Source organism: Rhinatrema bivittatum, chromosome 2 (assembly GCF_901001135.1).
Source record: "Rhinatrema bivittatum chromosome 2, aRhiBiv1.1, whole genome shotgun sequence".
NCBI classification, from domain to species: domain Eukaryota; kingdom Metazoa; phylum Chordata; class Amphibia; order Gymnophiona; family Rhinatrematidae; genus Rhinatrema; species Rhinatrema bivittatum.
Window position 1 is genome coordinate 316,110,785 of NC_042616.1, and position 19,769 is coordinate 316,130,553.

General features: G+C 42.3%; 1 protein-coding gene across 1 annotated transcript in view; it reads right to left on the reverse strand.

The window, feature by feature from the left end:
• Positions 1-19,769, reverse strand: part of ABCA13 (ATP binding cassette subfamily A member 13) — a 929,477-nt gene that overhangs the window by 15,120 nt on the left and 894,588 nt on the right. The window contains exons 54-55 of the mRNA XM_029587089.1: positions 15,610-15,715; positions 8,898-9,035 (exon numbers count right to left, since the gene is read on the reverse strand). Coding sequence (XP_029442949.1) covers positions 8,898-9,035; positions 15,610-15,715 — 244 coding nt within the window. The remainder of the gene's footprint in view (positions 1-8,897; positions 9,036-15,609; positions 15,716-19,769) is intronic.

Genomic DNA, 19,769 nt, shown 5'->3' on the forward strand with positions numbered 1-19,769 from the left:
CGACCTGGGGGCGGGTACGGAGGGCGCGGCCACGACCCCGGACCGCCCCGGGCCGTAGCCACGCCCCCGTACCCGCCCCCAAAACGCTGCCGACATGCCCCCGAAACGCCGCGACGACCGGGCCCGCCCCCCGACACGCCCCCCTCGGAGAACCCCGGGACTTACGCGAGTCCCGGGGCTCTGCGCGTGCCGGTAGGCCTATGTAAAATAGGCTCACCGGCGAGCAGGGCTCTGAAAATCCGCCCCATAGTGTATAACTATTTTTGCTAATAGTAGCTAAAGGGTATGCATCATTTTTATTTTTCCTGCTTTGAGAGAGAATATTAAAATCATTCTGTTTGGAAAATATACCTATCATATAACTTGCAATATTTTAAAAGAAAAAAATATCTTATTGCAACATTGTGTTTTATTTAATTTAGCATAACCCACAAAAAGAAAACTGTGTATATATATGTTAAATGCATAGTTCTTCAGCATGCATGTTTATGTTAAATGTATTAAATATTAAGTCCAAAAACCAATTTGCTGAAAAGAGCAAAAATATTGTCACATGAAATATGTACTTGGTTTTAAACCATTAAAAGCTAAGGTAAGGTAATATAAAAGCATGTGATGAGTATAGACCAAGTTCAGGTTGGAAAAGAAGCCATTATATTGTGTGGGCTATTCAAAATTTAAATACTCTTGTGTTGGAAACTGTCATCCTTAGGAGACTGAATAGCAGCGAATTGCCTTGTTAATGAGCATATAATGAGTTATTTGGGGCCAGTCCGGCTTGAAAGTCCAGAATACGTTATCAGCTTTATTAAGATATGCCATTTTGGACATGGAAAATTGCTTGATTATTGTAATGGACTTGAGGGTAGCCAGTAAAATTAACACATAAGTTGATTAGATTGGTTCAAAATATGGTTTTTCGGCTGATATATGAGAGTGTCACCATTATCTTGAGAGCTTCACTGGCTCCCAGTATATATCCTGGTTGCAATTTAAAATCATGACTTTAGTGTTTAGGGCAATGAAAGGGAATGGTCTGACCTATTTGAAAGTGCAACCCAGCTATAACGTTATATTCTGCTCATCATAAATATCTATTGTATTCTCTCTTTAAAAACCATGAGGTTAGAGAGGATACAGGAAAGAATATTCTTTTGTTCAGCTCCATAGCTGGGGAACACATTACCTAGAAAGACCAGAATGGACATAGATAATGTTTTAGACATCTTGTAAAAGACCTGTTATTTAGACTACTTTTTAATATTGAAACTGTTTTAGGATTTGTTTGATGATATAGTATGGACTATCTGTAGTAGGGATGTGAATCGTTTTTTGACGATTTAAAATATCGTCCGATATATTTTAAATCGTCAAAAATCGTTAGGGCCACGATACAATACCAATTCCCCCTATTTATCGTCAAAAAATTGTAAATCGGGGGAAGGGGGAGGGCAGGAAAACCGGCACACTAAAACATCCCTAAAACCCACCCCGCCCCTTTAAAATAAATCCCCCACCCTCCCGAACCCCCCGAAAATGCCTTAAATTACCTGGGGTCCAGAGCGGGGGTCCCGGTGTGATCTTTTACTCTCGGGCCTGCGTCATATGACAGGGCAAAGGTAGCGCCGGCGCCATTTTGTTTTTTGTCTTCCGACGTCAGGAGCGCCGGCCCGTACGGCAAAACGATTCGACTGCAGGAGGTCGTTCCGGACACCCAATGGACTTTTGGCAAGTCTTGGGGGGGTCAGGAGGCCCCCCCAAGCTGGCCAAAAGTCCCTGGGGGTCCAGCGGGGGTCTGGGAGCGATCTCCTACGCTCCTGACATCGTTTTGCCGTACAAAATGGCGCCAGCCGTATGGCCGGCACCATTTTGTACGGCAAAACGATTCGAGTGCAGGAGGTCGCTCCCGGACCCCCGCTGGACTTTTGGCAAGTCTTGTGGGGGTCAGGAGGCTCCCCCAAGCTGGCCAAAAGTCCCTGGGGGTCCAGCAGGGGTCCGGGAGCGATCTCCTACGCTCATGACGTCGGGGGACAAAAAACAAAATGGCGCCGGTGCTACCTTTGACCTGTCATATGACAAGGCAAAGGTAGCGCCGGCGCCATTTCTACAACGCACCGCAGGCCCGAGAGTAAAAGATCACACTGGGACCCCCGCTCTGGGCCCCAGGTAATTTAAGGCATTTTGGGGGGGTTCGGGAGGGTGGGGGATTTATTTTAAAGGGTTGGGGTGGGTTTTAGGGTTGTTTTAGTGTGCTGGTTTTCCCGCCCTCCCCCTTCCCCTCCCCCTTCCCTCGATTTACGATTTTTGACGATAAATCGGGGGAATTCCTATTGTATCGCGCTTCTAACGATTTTTGACGATTTAAAATATATCGGACGATATTTTAAATCGTCAAAAAACGATTCACATCCCTACAGACTATACAGACTCTTGTACAGACTGTACATGCATAGTCTCTTGTACAGACTATTCAGTAGTCAGCACCTGCACTGATTCCATGGTCTAACAACACACATCTTCAACATAACACAGGCCAGTAATGAATGAAGATGTATGTGCCTCATAGGATTCCAGCTCTGTATCATCTACAATGTAGGACTCTACACATCTCCAGCAAATTGTACTCTTATAGGGAATTTTATCCTAATAGATAGCACTGCTGGCAAGACTCTCTTACACTTGTATACCATATACCATCACCCACAAAGAGAAAGTGACCTACTGTATATGATAAGAATCCCTTATCTCCCATTTATTCTGCTCTTACAGGGTTTTTACTTGTCACCTGATTAGTAGTCAAGTATGGCATATTCACTTGGTGAATGCGTAATTAAAAAATGAGTATGGAAAGGTGAATAAGCACTCTGGACTGATAGAAATTCAGTTTTTGTCATGTTTAGGTATTATTTATTGTAATAAAGCCATGGTTTTATAGTAGACATGCAAATTTGAAGGCGTTCAAGAGTATCTTGCCAAAATGTGTAGGCGAATGACAAACTTAATGTCATCAGCATAAATTTTGTAACAGTCACTAAGACTGGAAAGAATTTTGCAAATGGGGGCTATATAAGTATTGAAAATCACTGAGGATAGGGAGAATCCTTGTGAGACACCAGTTTTGATTAATGACAATTGTGTGGAATCATTCTTAATTCTGATCTGTTGAGAATGATTTTGAAAATAAGAAGTGAACCAGTTTAGTACTACGCCAGCTAGACATTAATGAAGGCATGAGCAGCACCCTGTCAGTTAGCAATTCTTCCTCAAACTCAATATTCCTAAGCCGCATTGTCACCAAAGAAATGTCTCTCTTGGTACAAGCCATAGCTAAAGCAGTTGGCATGAGAGACCCTCATTCTATCACAGCAAAAAAGACCCCAGTAGAAATTTCTGTCACATGCTAACAGAATCCATTGAGGACATGAACACAGATTTGCTGGCATATTGGGAACACAACTCCACGGTCTAGCCTGATTTGGTCAAGGTGGATCAGCATTGTCTTTTTTGCCCACCAACCAGAGTGCCTAGTGAATGTGTCTTCTCATTGTCAGGGGTCATCTTGAGCTCTCATCATTCAAGGCTGGCACCAGAGTAGATACAAAATCTTGTCTTTTTGAAAATGTATTTGCCTTTGTTATGCTTTCAAGAATCTCCATTTGAGTGGCAAATGACTAAACGTACCTTGGAAGACTTGCTGCCACTCTGCCTGACTGCGATGCCCCATATGTACCACCTTGGGGGTCTTGATGCTACTATGATCACCTGCCTTGATCCTGATGTGCCAACTTAGAAATCCTGCTGCCACTATGTCTAGTTTCCATGCTCCTGATTTACCACCTTGGAGGTTTTAATACCTCAATATTGTTTGCTGTTTGGATCCTAGCCTTGTTCTCCCACACTTCTTCTCTTTATAATACTGGGATTATTTCCCCCCAAAATAAAAATGTGAAAAAGGAAAACTAATTGCAAGTTTCTCTTTAAATCCCACCTCATTTCTGTTTTTTTGTCTTGCATTTGTGCTATTTACAATTTATGCACTCTATGCCTTGGTGGGTTTTGATACCTTTGTGCTATTTACAATTTTCTGAAATCTAAGCCTTGAGGATTTTGATACTGTTGTGCTGTGTGCAATTCCCTATACTATGTCTTGGGGGTCAGCACTCGTTGGCATGTATTGCCTCTATAATTACCACAGTTATCCAAGTAACAGATGGAACTATAATTGGTTTAATTACCCATTTGCATTTTTCTGTACTGGCCATATTTACTTAACACATTCATGGCTTAATATTTATTCTTTGACAGAAACATATGTTACTAGGTAGACATGATTCTGACTTACATAGACCACCACACTGCTATAAATTGCCATGCAATGGATAAGGGCACACCCTCTGCTCTCAAGTGGAAGGGAGGGCCTTGGTGGTAACTGAGAGCAAAGAGGGGGCTGATGTAGCCTCTCCCAGGATGGAGAGTGGGGCTCTCCCGTGCTCTGAAGAGAGAACAATCATGAAAGCTTGAGGAATATGCATGCTAGGGGATAGAGCCAATCCTGTATCTCTGCTTGGGACCCTGGTTGAGCTACTAGGTGGATCCACCTTGTTGTGACAAAGATAGCCCCACACCATGCCACAAAGTCCTCCGGAGGGGACGCAACGTGGATGGCATTCATGGTACCTTAGCATGCTTCCTCTTCTGCTTTAGATGTATTTGAGGTTCCTTCCAATACTCTTTCCCTTATGGCTACTTGCTGACTCTTGGTCCTGCCCTAGCCATCTGTTGCTTTGCATGCTTGGTGAAGCTCTCCTTGGGCCCTTCATGACACTGCTAGTAATGCTTTTTTTCTCCTGGTGGCTTTGTGCTTTTGATTCAATTTTTCCTCTTGCCTCAGCTCTTGAGGTAAACCTTGGGTGGTTTGCAGCTACTCTTCTTGCAGCATTGCTCTGCTCTTATTGTTTCTGTTTTTAATCACCAGTGCCACTGCTGTTGCCACTGCTCCAAGCCAGTCTTGTTATCTTAGGATGCTTCCTCCTCTGCTCTGGCTGTCTTTGAAATTCTTTCCAAATCCCCTTCTCCTATGATTCTTGCCCACTTCTGGTTTGCCCTGGATTACTGATGCTTACAGAGATCTTACCCATTTGGTTATCTTTAATGGTTTCATGCCCTATTAGACTTTTTCAAATTGTATTCCCTTATGGTTCTTATGACTATTGCTTTCTTCTGGTAATTAGCTTTCAACAGATTATACTACAGAAAAAGACAAAGGCAGCAGAAGTGCAGATCCCAAAGCTAGGACCTCGTTTATTAATTATTTCTGCTTCTCAGGAAATGGCGGCAGTATTTACAGAAACTGATTCAGAAGAAGAAACATGTCCTGGAGTCCCTGAACCACAGGAAATTAATCAGTTGGTAGCTAAAGAGTATTTGGTGCATCTAGTCAGTAACATCTTAATCTCCAGTGAAGACCACCTTCAACCCTTAAAAGCCAGCTACTTCACCTAATGTTGCCTTATATAAATGACATCAGGTCTCTACAGGGATTTCTTCTGGCTTCTCCCTGCCTAGGGCTTTCTACCAATTTGGTTGCTGTTCCTTGCCCCTCATTTAGAGCCTTGGGGTGTTCTTGCTATTCTGGTGCTGCTTTGCACCTCTCATGATGTTTTGGGGTCATCATGCCATTCTTCTATTTGCTTTGACCCTCTACCACTACCTTGTGGGATTTTGTGCCTCTTTTGATGCTTTGTTCCCCCTTTATGGTGCCTTGAGCTGCTCATACAACACTTGTTGTCACTTTGCTGCTCTCATAAAGCCTTTAAAGTTTCATGACACAGTTGTGGGTGCCCTTTGCCTCACAATTGGTGCCTTGGGGTATTCTGGACACTCTTGCTCCTGCTTTGTTCCTCTGACCTTGCCTTGGAAAACTCTTGTCACTGCTGAAAGCATGTTGCCCATTGAGGGTCCTTGGACTCTTCATGCCACTTTTGGGGCCACATTGCCATAGTCTTGATGTGTTGGCATAGCTTCACTTTTCTGATGATGTCTACTCACCAGTTTCATTACAATGATTAGAAAAATTCTAATAGGTTATATTGCTTTCCCCATTGGCTACAATGGTAAACGAATAAATGAATAAAATGAAAAAAAAAAGAAATTTATTTTTTGTTGGAAACAAATCAATTAAATGACTGTGACCTATGAAACAAATGACCAAACTGACACATTTCTAACTCTGCACATTCCTAGTAAATGCCTGTTAATCTTGATTTAATTAGTGACTTTTAACTGTTGCGCCCAGTCTCAGATGGCTGTGACCTTTGCTGCTCACCTCTCTTTTCCCTGCACTAGTGATTCTCAGAGCCATGGCGGCCTCAGCCTGCAAACGCCACCTTCCTCGGCATCCCCGGGATGGCAAGGGCATCCCGTCTGCCATCTTGAATCAGGGATTACCTAGGGCATGCGCGCCAGGCCCTCTCTTATTCATGTCATGGCGGGAACCTTGGGGGTATCCCCTCCGCATGATGTCACCCGCCAGAAGTATTTAACCCAGCCAGCCTATGCTTCCTACAAGTTAACAAGGACTTCCTTCCTGCTTATTCCACTCCATTCAGAGACACTTTGCTTCACTACTTGAACTGCTTCCTGAACATCTGAACAAACAACGCCTTAGGTACCTGCTCCTCGGGGGCTTTGTTATGCTCTGGCTATCTGCTCCTCAGAGGGCCTTTCTACCTGGAGATTCCTGTTATCCTTATTTGGGATCCTACCAGTTCTCCCTTGTGAGTGTTATTACCGCTTCCACCATCTTGCTGATGGAACCCTGTACCTCGGGCCACTACGTGCTCATCCCAGCTACGTTTCTACACTTTGGAGTACGTTCTATCATCTACTTCGCTCTGCTGATCTCCTGCACCTCTCTGAACTACAACTCGCTGATCCTCGGCATACCCCGTGCTGCAGGCCACTACCGGATCTACCCTGAGGGGTGTCACCAAGAGAGGAGTTTCCTGGCGTACCCCACTCTGTGGGCCACTACCAGGGATAACATCATTGAGCAGCCTTACTACTCTGGACTGTGTCTTCTCTCCATGCTGTGGGTGCCACCCACAATTCCAGTTTAATAAAGTCTCTCACATCTGTGTCTGTCTCTATTGAGGCGCGCCTATTGTAGTGAGTCCCCACAAGGCTCTTCCCTCTGGGTGGAGTCAGCTCTCACTACAATCCAGGGTCCACAACCACACCAGATTACAACATTAATATTCTACATCAGTGTTTCCCAACCCTCTCCTGGAGGCACAACTATCCTGTCGGGTTTTCAGGATTGCCACAATGAATATACATGGGATAGATTTTCATATACTAGGTCTCAGTGACACAGGGCCTAGTTTAGGGCCCCCATCATACTTGTATTCATAATTAGAGTTTAGCTGTGTGGTAACTAATAGCGATATTCAGTAACTCAGACTGAAAATGAAGATTTTGAGTACTGTTCAGTGTTTGGAAATAGTGCACTACTCCCCTCTACTTGTTCCTTTCTGATAGGTATGTATCAAGCCTTCAGAGTTTTTTTCCATTAGGGGAAAAAATGAATTATAGAGAATCTTGAATGAAGTTATAGCACTGCACGGATTGTGGTAGCTGAGCAGTATCAGTGCCCAGGTTTGATTATGCTGCTTTTGCTTAATAAATTACAAACAACCTAATATGTTCATATTAGCAGACAAGTTCAGTTACAGTACATTTCAATTTATGAAAGTCCATAAATTCAGTATTCTCAGTTTTAGAAATATTCTATGTTTTGAAGCTAAAATGAGGATAACAGTACCACTCCAATTTTAAAGAATAAAAAAGAATATAAAAAATATTCAATCCTCTTTTTTGTGTCGCTTCCAAAACAGAACACCCCCCCCCCTGCACATACACACACTCTTCCCTAATGTAGTTAACTGAAGCCTGTTCAGTAAATAGTTTCCTTTGCAGTAGACGTTGTATATCACAATCCATCATGAGCTCTGCTTATTACAGCAAACACGAACAGAAGTACTTACCAGTCTTTTTATATTTGAGAGTGCTGAAAAAGTTATGTAGTTAAGAGGACAATTTTAAAAAACCTGAGTAAAAAACAACTAACCTGGGTAGATTGGCTTGCCTATAAATTGCCCTCTGTCACATTGAGGACCTCTTACAGATACACAGTAAGACACACTCCAGCTCAAAGTAATGAAGAGAGCACTAGACACAATATAAACAGTTCCTAACTTACATTCTGCAGGATAGCAACAAGTGCATATATAAAAACACTCACTGGCCTGTTCTGGAGCCAAATAGCTCAGCCCTCTAGCCTTTAAGTTGCCAGAAACCTTTTTTGAGCTCCTGAAGGCCAAACCAGATTTTCCCAGGTGGAGATGTAGTTCCATGTCCAAGGCAACAGGAAAGCCCTTTCTGTATTGCTCAGTGGAGATGCCCCCAACTCACCCAGAACTCTCTTTTAACCCCAACACCTTCTGCTCAGCTTCCACAGTGCATGCACTTTTAGCCTGGGTTTAAAAGAGGACGCCCCAGGGGTCTGTTTAGGTCAGGAGAAGAAGACAGCATGCACATCTGAGATTTTCAAAATGCATGCACACTGTTTTCCTCCATCCCATCACCCACCCATGCAAATTGCATGTGCAAATCACACATGTGCTTTCAGTAAGCATACTGCATACTTTAGCTAGCTAATGTTCAAAGAAAAGCTACTACCTGGGTAGTTTTCTTTGAAAAGTAGCTGGAGTACATGCGGAAAAAGCCCAAGTGCACTCTGCAAGTACGTGGGCTGACAATTGACTGAATACTGTATAGCAGGAAATGGCTGCAGAGTTGTATGGCATTACTGAAATACCACTGTGAAGGAACCATACCTGTTCCAAGGTGGTCTGGTTAATGGAGTAGTGTTTGATTTGAAGTGAAACCTTGTTGTTCTCCAAAATGTCAAACAATTCTGCTAAATAGCCTTCTCTTTGGGGCACATGATATTCCAAAAGATTGAGGTGCTGGTCCTAATTTCAAAACATAAGAATATTAAAAAAGTTTCATTACTGATAAGTCATATTTGATGCCAACTCCAAGTCATAACTCTCCCTGGTGCTCATCTTACTTCCAGTAGCATCATGTTAGTATTATAAACGGTTACACTATAACAAAGAAAAAGATGCACCCTCATGTTAATATTAACAGTACTAATAATAAATCTACCACTTTCCCCAACATGAATGAGAATATATTAGCAATCTGGTTGCTGACTCGGCTATCAATTTTACAATCAATGGGTCAGGTTAATGTCTGTTGGATACAAAATACATCAGACTTATCTTTCTGTCCTCACATAGCAGGATCTGAATACAGCAGCTGTATTTGTGATCTATCAAAAGCCTGAGAGGTAGACATCCAAAAAATGACAGCGTAAACTCTAAACAAACATTTGTCTTGTGAAAGCTGATGGCAAGGAAAAGAAGAATTCCTTTACAGCTGAGATGGCGAATGGGAGCCCTGGCATTACATAATAAAGCAGTATAGTCGCTGATAGTTATGACAGAACATAGAAGGTACATAAATGCTCATTATCTACCTCCTCTTTGCAAAGACGTTCTAGTGCTTTTGCTGAATAACAGTGCTTTTGCTAGATATTGTTCACTCTCATTCAAGTTTCCAGTCTCCTACAGTCAGATGAATAAGGTGATGTGTTTGAGATGCTTGATCCTATTTAACTGTCTGAATGCATAAAGTCATTGATTTCTGCTAAAGATGGGTGTCATTTTTTGAATGCACCCTTTCCCCATAGACATGGCTAAGAAGACTAAATTCATTTTAACTGAACAAAATCTGGATCTGGAGGACCAGATAACAAGTGAACTAAAGATCACAAGTGTGGCTCATTTCACATTTCCTGCGACACAGATAAGTCCTTCCTCTGACTCCAAGGTGAGAGATTTCCATTCTCCTGGGAGGTGGGCAGAAGAGCGTGCATAGACTGGGAGAATCTCTTCCAGCATAAGTCTTGAGATTACATATGGAATATATTCCTGACTGGTAGATGACCCCTTGGTCTATGAACACTTCTTTACTCTTACCAGCATGGGGAGAGCAGCAAAGACTCAGAGAAATCCCTCAATGGATCCAGATTCTGTGATACATAAACTACAATCCATGGTACACAGCAGTCATCCAAATGTATCTTTTTTTTTTAATTTTGTTCCGTCCATCTGTAATTCCACAGTTATAAAGCATGTCTTTTCTGTGGTTTAGATTGTCAAATTTAGCACAAATTTAGCACCAATTTTACTTCTTGCCCGACAGTAATTTTGTAGTCACAGTATTCTAAACCATATCTGCAGATTAAATTAATATGGGTCTGCATCAGATATGATTTGTTAATGAGGTCATTGTAATAACTGACTTGGTCAGAGGCCCTGAAAAATGGACTAACACTTAACTGCAGCTCTGGAGCAGGACTGACATTTCAAAAGCTCATCCACATATTAATATAGCACTGGCTCTGTAAATAGTACTGTAATAACTAATTAGGTCATTACCATGCAAATGTAATGTTTTTCATATGCTTACAGATATGCAGTAAAAGAAGCTAGCTAGGCCCAATGGTAGGGCCTTGGTTAAATAACTCTATACTGTGCACAGTAAAAGAATTTACTGTTTGCATCATAGTGTAGACTAAAACATTTGTTATGAGTGTTTTGCAGCCCAAAAGAGGTGATCTGTTTACTTATTTATTTTATTTTTTTGAAAAATCTTATATTCCGCAATTCCTAAAATATTCAGGGAGGATTACCCTCATCACATACATATTATAAAATATACACAATAAAATAAACAGTATCCAACAATAGATAGAGTAGATGAGGATGGAGAATGAAAGAAGAAGTCCCAAATTGGAGAATGTTTGGCGTAACAACCACAGATTCTTGATGTACAAGGAATTAATTTTTCAAAAGAAATAGCATCAGTGTTTTCCACAGATTTATTTGCAAAATGGATTTGATGATATTCATTTAATTTAATTTAATTTAATTCAAAAGACTTTTTATTTTAAACTATCCCTCCTCAGCAGTATAGGGTGATTTCATATTGAAATGCCAACAGAAAACAAATATTGCCAGGGGTCTAGTTCGCTTTCATACATCCTTGTATAGTACCTCTTCCACCACCCTGCTTTTTTCTTTGTTTACCCAACTGTAATTAGGAAACGATCTCACACTTATTACATACAGGTGTCCAGCCAGGTGAATCTATGAGCTAGTGGCTTGCAGAATATCTCTTGCTGCTGCTAGAAGCACCTATTTTGTATCATCCAGCAGTAGAGCACTTGATGTTATCAATAGGGACCACATACGTTACATTCGGTATTCGTATTCGTGGGGGGGCAGATACGTTGCATTCGGCAAGGGGGGCCCCGATCCATTCATGTGTTCCATTCTTATTCATTTCCTGGCTAAAATTTAATTAACTACAACCCCCCACCCTCCTGACCCCCCCAAGACTTGCCAAAACTCCCTGGTGGTCCAGTTGGGGTCCGGGAGCCATCTACTGCACTCACATCATTGGCTGCAGGTATTCAAAATGGCGCCGATAGCCTTTGACCTTACTATGTCACAGGAGCTACTGGTGCCAATGGTCGGCTCCTGTCACATGGTAGGAGCAATGGACGGCCGGCAGCATCTTGTGCTCCTACCATGTGACAGGGGCCGACCAATGGCATCGGTAGCCCCAGTGACATAGTAAGGGCAAAGGCTATCGGCGCCATTTTGAATACTGGCAGCCGTCGGCCCAAGTGCAGAAGATGGCTCCAGGACTCCCGCTGGACCACCAGGGACTTTTGGCAAGTCTTGGGGAGGTCAGGAGTCCCCCCCAAGACCACCAGGGACTTGTTATCCTGACCTCCCCAAAAGTCCCTGGTGGTCCAGCAGGGGTCCTGGAGCCATCTCCTGCACTCAGGCCGTCGGCTGCCGGTATTCAAAATGGCGCCGATAGCCTTTGCCCTTACTATGTTAAAGGGGCTATCGGCGCCATTTTGAATACCGGCAGCCGAAGATGTGAGTGCAGTAGATGGCTCCCGGATCCCCGCTGAACCACCAGGGAGTTTTGGAAAGTCTTGGGGGGGCAGGAGGGTGGGGGTTTTGTTTAAATTCACTCCTTTAGATGGCCGAATAATTCGGTGAAGATTCGTTGCAGTTGTGGGAATCGCGATACGTTTCACTTCCCCACGAATACAACGAATATGGCCCTATACGTTGTGGATTGCCAATACGTTGCAAACGAATGCATACCCCTAGTTATCAACATGTCCCTCATTTTCCCAAAATCGAATGATCAGGCTAACACTTTTGCTCTTGGATTGCAGCACATATGGTTTCTCCCAGGAATACTGGGGGACTCTTTTTAAGGTAAGCTAGTTTTTATAAGCTACTTGAATATAAAGCTTATTGTTAACCAGGGAGACACATTTTCCAGGGCAGATAATAAGCATCTTGGAATTCTAAGCCTGATAATTCCCTAGTAATAAGTCAAATTAGAAGTGAACAGAAAGGCAGGTAGCTTGCATAGCTGGGTCTGTCTGGCAAGCTATGTGTGTCTCGTGTTAATTGGATCGGTGTGATGGGTTGATGGTGGTGGGGTGCCATTAGGAAAGCACACAGGAAACTAGAAACTAGGAGGCTGATATTCAGCCTCCTAGTTTTGACAGATAACTGAATGACAGATTTTGACAGATAACTGAATGACTACCCAGTAATATTCACTGCCATAGCCGCATAAGTCGGAGGCATTCTGGGGGCAGGCGGGAGGTATTTTTGGGCAGAGTAGAGCTTCCCACAAAAGTTATATGGCTAACTCCGATATTCAGAGTTAGGCGCTTAACCTATGCGACTAACTCTGGTCGGGCGATAGGGTTAGACAAAATCGGCTAACTTTAAGACCATGCTGCTGAATATACCCTGCTAGTTAGCCAGATATGTTTATCCAGCTAAATAGCCAAACCGCACAGCGGCTGAAAATGCACCCCTAGATGTTTGGGTAACAGTGGCATTGGTGTTGATTGAAGTTTAGACTACTGTAGGACTTTGTGATTGGAAAAGGGAGGGAAGGAGTGGTAGGGCTGAACTTAGAAAGGCAATCTTGTAGGCTCAGCTAACTAGGAAGATGGAGTACAATAGAGGATAACAAAAATTATCTTGGATAAAGAGTGATATACCACCAGAGGTCATGCTGTATGGTTGGCGGCTGAGTTACATCCTTGGCATTATGAGGAAAGGAATAATTTAGCAGACTGGATGAACCAATCAGCTTTTTTCTGCCATTATCTCCTAAGTTACAATATGATAATGTAACCCTTTGTCTGGGGATTTCATTTTCCTGAGGGCACACAAACTAAATTTCTATTTCTGGAGATACTCCGACTAGTGCTTCTCCCTTCTCTCTATGTCCCAAGCGCTGGGTCCTTTCTGAGGGGGACATCTTAAACTTATAGCCCAGGTGTTGGTGTGTTTCTAGCTCCTTCTTCCTTGGTAACTCTTATGCTGTTCCAGGACCAACAGGCAGAACAAGGTACTGGGTGAGGAAAATAAAGGTTTACTGATTCTTTAAAGTTAAATCAAAGTCCAATTTATCCAAATGTGTGAGATAGCTGTTTGACTTATAGATGTTAAATCTTCCTCTGAGTATGTGTCTTTTCTCTCATGTTTAAGTGCATAGGATGCCCCAAGGGCCAGGGAATCGTTATTTGGGGGGAATCCCCTTAGAACCAGAAAAGTCCTACCTGAACCCAATGGCTCTGTCGTGGTCATTCAGCCTGTGTCCTGGTCCCTTTGGGTGGAGATCCTGTGGGGGCCTCCATGATCTCGGTCCTTCTCCCTGAATTTCAGTGGTCTGTGACTTCTCAGAAGGAAAAGTCTGTGGAGAATGGGAAACTGGATTCCCCAGCCCTGTTTCTCAGTGAGGAGGAGTGAATCAAAAAAACCTCCCCACAAACAAAATGGGAATGCCTTCTTATTTTAAAAAATCTCCGTGGCTGATGTTATGCTGTCACTGGTGCTTGCCTCATCTTAGCAGTAGGAAAAGGCTCACAGGTCTCCAGCATTTGTCCTTTGGGTTTGGGGGGGTTTGCCTTCTCCAAAAGGGTTCAAGGTTTAAACAACAGTCCCAATTTCAAAAACCAGGACAAGTTCTAGCCATCAAAAATCCCACGCTGGGTAGTGCTGTCACTGGTGCTTGCCTACCCTAGGGAGTAGAGGGATGATCAAAGGTCTTCAGCCCCTGGTCCCAGGATTGGGTGTGTCCCTCTCCAAGGAAGCAAGGTTATCCCCAGAATATAAATCCAAAAGGAATCCGGCAAAATCCATCTCTTGTCTAACAATGAGGCAGGACCTCTCAGACAGGGAGTGTGCTGAAGGAAACCTCCTCTAACAAAAAATCTTTACATTGGGCTAGGGGTCTAACTTAGTAGGTGAACAGAAAAGAGCTCCTTGCCTCTCTCCAAGGGCTAACGAAAAATGACCACACTGAGCTTACTGATCACTTCACTAAGTGCCAATCATAGCCCTCCAGGTTGGGAGGAACTGAAGAGGAATGGAAGTCTCACTGAACTGTTATTTTTGTTATAAAGGACCCAGGGGTCTGTCACAATAATAATGATAATAATAATATTAACAATAGTAATAATAATAATAATGCCCATTGTCCCTTCATACCTGTTGAAGCTTATATTCATATGAAGCCTATGCAATAAGGTGTGGTAAGCTTGGTGTACCTTATTACTGCTGCTTTAGTGCACATTATTGGTGCATTAAAATGACTTTTTATGTAGAGTTTTAGCAAACCAAAAATGTGTGCTAAAAATGTGCACTAATTTTAACACAAATTCCATGCTAATGTATTAATGACCTGCACAGGGAATTACATACAAGGCAGGAAACCGCACTAAAAATGAGCACACTTTTTTTTACTTCATCTTTAACACATATTCTTTACTACAGCCCTAGAAGTGAAGTTGTAACTTCAATTTGGAAGCTTACTTCTATGGAAAGTAAATTAACGTTAAAAAACAAATAGAAGAAGTAAAGATACATGGTAGGGGACCTTGGTGCACACCGGGGTGTGTAAGTATTTACACGCACATCTCTTGGCCAGGCCCTGAAATGCCCATGCCCTGCCCAGACCATGCCCATGCTCCGCCCATTTTTGGAAACTTTTCGGATATGCGCAGTGGATTTCATGCACGTATCTGGGTGCTTTTTAAAATACAGTCGGCTCGCGTGAGCTCAACTTCTTGTGCATCCCCTAATTGATGCGCACACCAGGCTTTTACAATTCACCTTTAAGTATACTAAAAATGTGCTACCAGGTTGTTCTCTCTATGGTGGTTGGCTATAAATTTCTGGGGTGTTTAATGGTGAAGGGTATTTGAATTTTCTATTCAGGAAAGGCTCTGAATAAATTCAATGCTAAGTATTATTAGTAATATTTGGAAACAGAAAAAAATAGGAAAAAAAAAAGAGAATAAAAATCCCAAAATAAAGCATCAAAATACTTTGCTATGGTTCCTTAAATTTAGAATACAATTACCTTAAAATGTGTTCCTGGGAAGTGCAGCTGAAGACAGTCTGAGACAGCACTTTGGCATCTTGCTTCTTTACTGAGCCACACTTTGACTGAAAAGCCTTCACCAAACCTAAGTGATGAGCAGAAATACAGGCAGTCATGTCCATGTTCCAGGGCAATCATATAGGATATTACAGCCTTGACAATAGAAGTCACTGTCAAATTATGGTACATAATCTTTTCATCCTTTTCAATTTTCCGGTGAATTTAAGTATTCTTGAAGCAAGCCAGTTGGAGAGCAGTGAAATCTTCAGAACAGCTACAGTACGGGAAGGCAGCAGTGCAGCCTTCCCCTCCCAAACACCAGGCCAACTCAACCCTGCTCTGCAGGAACCACCTCAAGGGTCCAGGGAAAAATGACTCTTCATGCTTGTGCAATCTTTGACTTCTCTGGTGAGACTGCCAATTAGTGCAAATGTTTTTAAAGTGATATATTTTTCACTGGAAACTGTCTTGAGACCACCAACTAAACAGTTTTCAGATGGAAATGTAAGTCTGAAAACCTGGCTTTTCAAACAGGCTTTTTATAAAGAGAATGGAGAAAGTAAGTAAGGAAAAGCGGGCATCAACAAATCAGCACCCAGCAGATAGTTAAATGTACTCACCTGGTAATTATTTTACTCTCACTGATAAACGTAGATAAAATTTGAAAGTACAAGAATGAGTTACATGTAATCTAACCATGAGACATGTATCAAAAGGACAATATATGACATGAATCAAATAGCCTTTATATGGAATTATATGTAACCAGATATTTATTGGCACTTCTGTTAAGTATTAATGATTTTTTTACTATATGTGCCTTTTTGTAAACCGTTATGATGGTAAATAACTTAATGACGGTATAGAAAAGATTTTAAATAAATAAATAAAATAACAATACCGAACTGAGATGGATCTGTACTGCTGATTTAGAGGCAATGAACTAAGCTGCAAATTGCTTTGCAAACATTTGTGTGCGTATTAAAATGTCAAATCGCTTGTATAATCATGTATGCAAATTTTAATGTCGGCGATTTGCCGTTTCACCACATGTAATTTTGTGTTTGAAAAATCATTTTCAAAAACTTTGCTAACTCAGTAGCAAGCTAAAAAAACCATGCAAATTAACTCATTAGCAATTCTGCATTAGCTAAATGAAGCACAAAAACTTTTACAAAAAAGCACATTTTTTTGTAAAACAAATACATCTTAAGGAGGTATAGTTACCGTAAGTGGTTTTGTGATGAAGTCTGCTATTCAGTGTGAACTTTATTACTAGAAAACTTTTCACTAAACTGATTTGCATATTATTTTAAAATTACTGTTAGCTTACCTTAATCTACTGTCTTGATTCTGTCATGGCACAACTGTAACCATTCTTTGGGTAGACAGGTTCAAATTCAGTCTGGATTATAGGGAACGTCAATAGCCATACAGTAGAGTGCACCACCCTAGGTGAAACACTGACTGGGGCTAACTAGATATCTCTGAGGATTGGCAGACTTGACGGTAAAAGTTCAGACTTTGGGATTCACTCACAAATGGTTATCAATCTATTCTTCTCTAATAGAAAAGATGCTTAGTGCAAGAAATTAAGCCTATTATCTTAGTAATGGTTCCAAGAGTTCTGTTTTATTTACAGGAGGAAATTAATGACAAGAATCAAATCATAAGAAGTTTTCAGTGAACGGCATTTATATCTTCTCAAAACATAGGCCTGGATTTATCAAAATGCGGTAAGTATCGCATGCGATAGCAAAAGGGGCATGGTTTATGCAAATATACAGTTTAATCACAATTTGCACTAATTACCTATGTGAAGAGCTAAGTTAGTGCAAATTGTGATAACATTTTCAGATCTGTTGTATTTCCTGCATTCAACCACAGAGAGAGAGAGCGAGCGAGCGAGCGAGAGAGAGAGAGAGAGAGAGAGAGAGAGAACCTAGCCATAGTGATGTCTCCCTAGATAGGTATTTGTATCCCTATGGGAGGCCTAGTCACTCGAGATGAGGTTTAGGTATTAGTGTAGGGGGTTAGGGGCCACTTTGACATTCAACATAATACGTACGAACAGAACAGTGGTCTCTTGTGAAGATTTGATGGCCTTCGGAGTGAGGAAACTCACTCCAAGATGAGATTTGGGCAATGTTCTCTCCACCTAGCTTGATGTTACCCAGGTAAAGAGTCCATGTTACCCAGATCCATGTTACCCCGGTAGAGAGTCCATCAAGCTAGGTGGAGAAAACATTGGCAAATTCATCAATCAGACCACTGCAAATACTCCAGAACACTGCAGCCAGAATTTTAACAGGAAAAAAAAGAAGGGACCATATAACTGAAACTTTAGCAGAACTACATTGGCTACCAATTGAATACAGGATCAAGTAAAAAGCCTTATGCACAATACACAAACTAATATATGATAAAGAAGCTGACTGGCTAAATACAGCTCTAAGAGTCCAAGTACCGCAAAGGAACCTTCGTTCGGCTAACAAGGCACTACTAACAATCCCTACAGTAAAATCAGCAAAACTAACCCAAGTAAGAGAAAGGGCTTTATCACTGGCTGGCCCTTTCTATAGAACACAATGCCCACTGAACTAAGATTACAGAGTGACATCAAATCCTTTAAAAAAAACCTTAAAGACATGGCTCTTTAAGCAAGCCTTTCCAAAAGAAACAGTGGGGTAGAGAGGAAGAGAGAGAACGAAAAATACAAAAAACGCAGCCAGAATAAATGGCACCACAATATTATAAATACATAGTACAGTAGAGAAATAGACCGAAATAAAGTACCTCAATAAACCTTCCCAGAACTAATTCATCACTACCCAAAAATTTATCTTTATTAATGATATTGTAACCGTTGTTAGTTGGCACTTGTTAGAATGTATGATACCCACCTATATATACATTATTTGTGCCTATTTGTAAACCGTTGCGATGGTACATAACTTAGCGACGGTATAGAAAAGTTTTTAAATAAATAAATAAATTCAGTAATGTCATATCACTGAGCCAGGTCTTGAAGAGTGAAAGCACTGAAGCAGGATCTCCGATGTAGCTGAGGCTGGTCCTGAGGAGCGGAAAGCACAGAGACAGGGTCCCAAGTGTGGAAGCGCTGAGCCAGGCTCCGCAGAGTGGAAAGCGCCGAGACAGGGTTCCCGGTAAGGTAGCGCTGAGCCAGGCCCCAAGAAGCGGGAAGCACCAAGACAGGGTCCCAGGAGAGGAAGCGCTGAGACCAGATACCGATGAGAAGCACAGGGATCCATAGAGCAAGAACAACAGGTCCGGAGTACTGGAGCAAGCACCAGATAGGAACCATGGAACTCGTTGCCAATTCGATTAGTGGTGGCTGGAGGTAGTCCTTAAATATCCCAGGCCCATGATGTCATCAGCCGGGGACGAGCCTGTAGTTCCCGCCATTGGCCTTTTAAAGGGAGGACAGATGGCGCATGCGCGCCTAGGGAGGCCCAGGGTGAGAACGCTGGTCGGTGGCATCCCAGCCATCATGTGGAGCACATGGAGCCCGGAGGAACGCGGTGGCAGTGATTGGCTACAGCCGCGAGTGTACCAGGAATAGTGAGCCAAGCATGACATGAGGTGAGTTGAGCCCGCTGCGGGCGGCTGCAGCAGGCAGCCATAACATCTCTATTCCTTTTCAAATAATCCCTAGCATTCTATTTGCTTTCATGGCTGCTGCTGCACACTGAGCAGAACATTTCAACTTATTTTCAACGATGACACCTAGATCCTTTTCCTGAGTGATGACTCCTAATGTGGAACTTTACATTGGGCAGCCTAATTTGGGTTACTCTTCCCTAAGTGCATCGCTTTGTCCACATTAAATTTCATTTTCCATTTGCATGCCCATTCTCCCAGTTTTTCAATGTCATCTTGCAATTTCTCACAATTCTCTTGTAATTTAACAACTTTGAATAATTTTGTGTCATTGGCAAATTTGACCACTTCACTTGTTGTTCCCATTTCTAGGTCATTTCTAAATAAATAAAAAGCAGTGGTCCCAGAACAGATTCCGGGGGCACGCCACTATTCAACTTTTTCCATTGGGAAAATTTACTAGAGATGTGAATCGTGTCCTCGATCGTCTTAACGATCGATTTCGGCTGGGAGGGGGA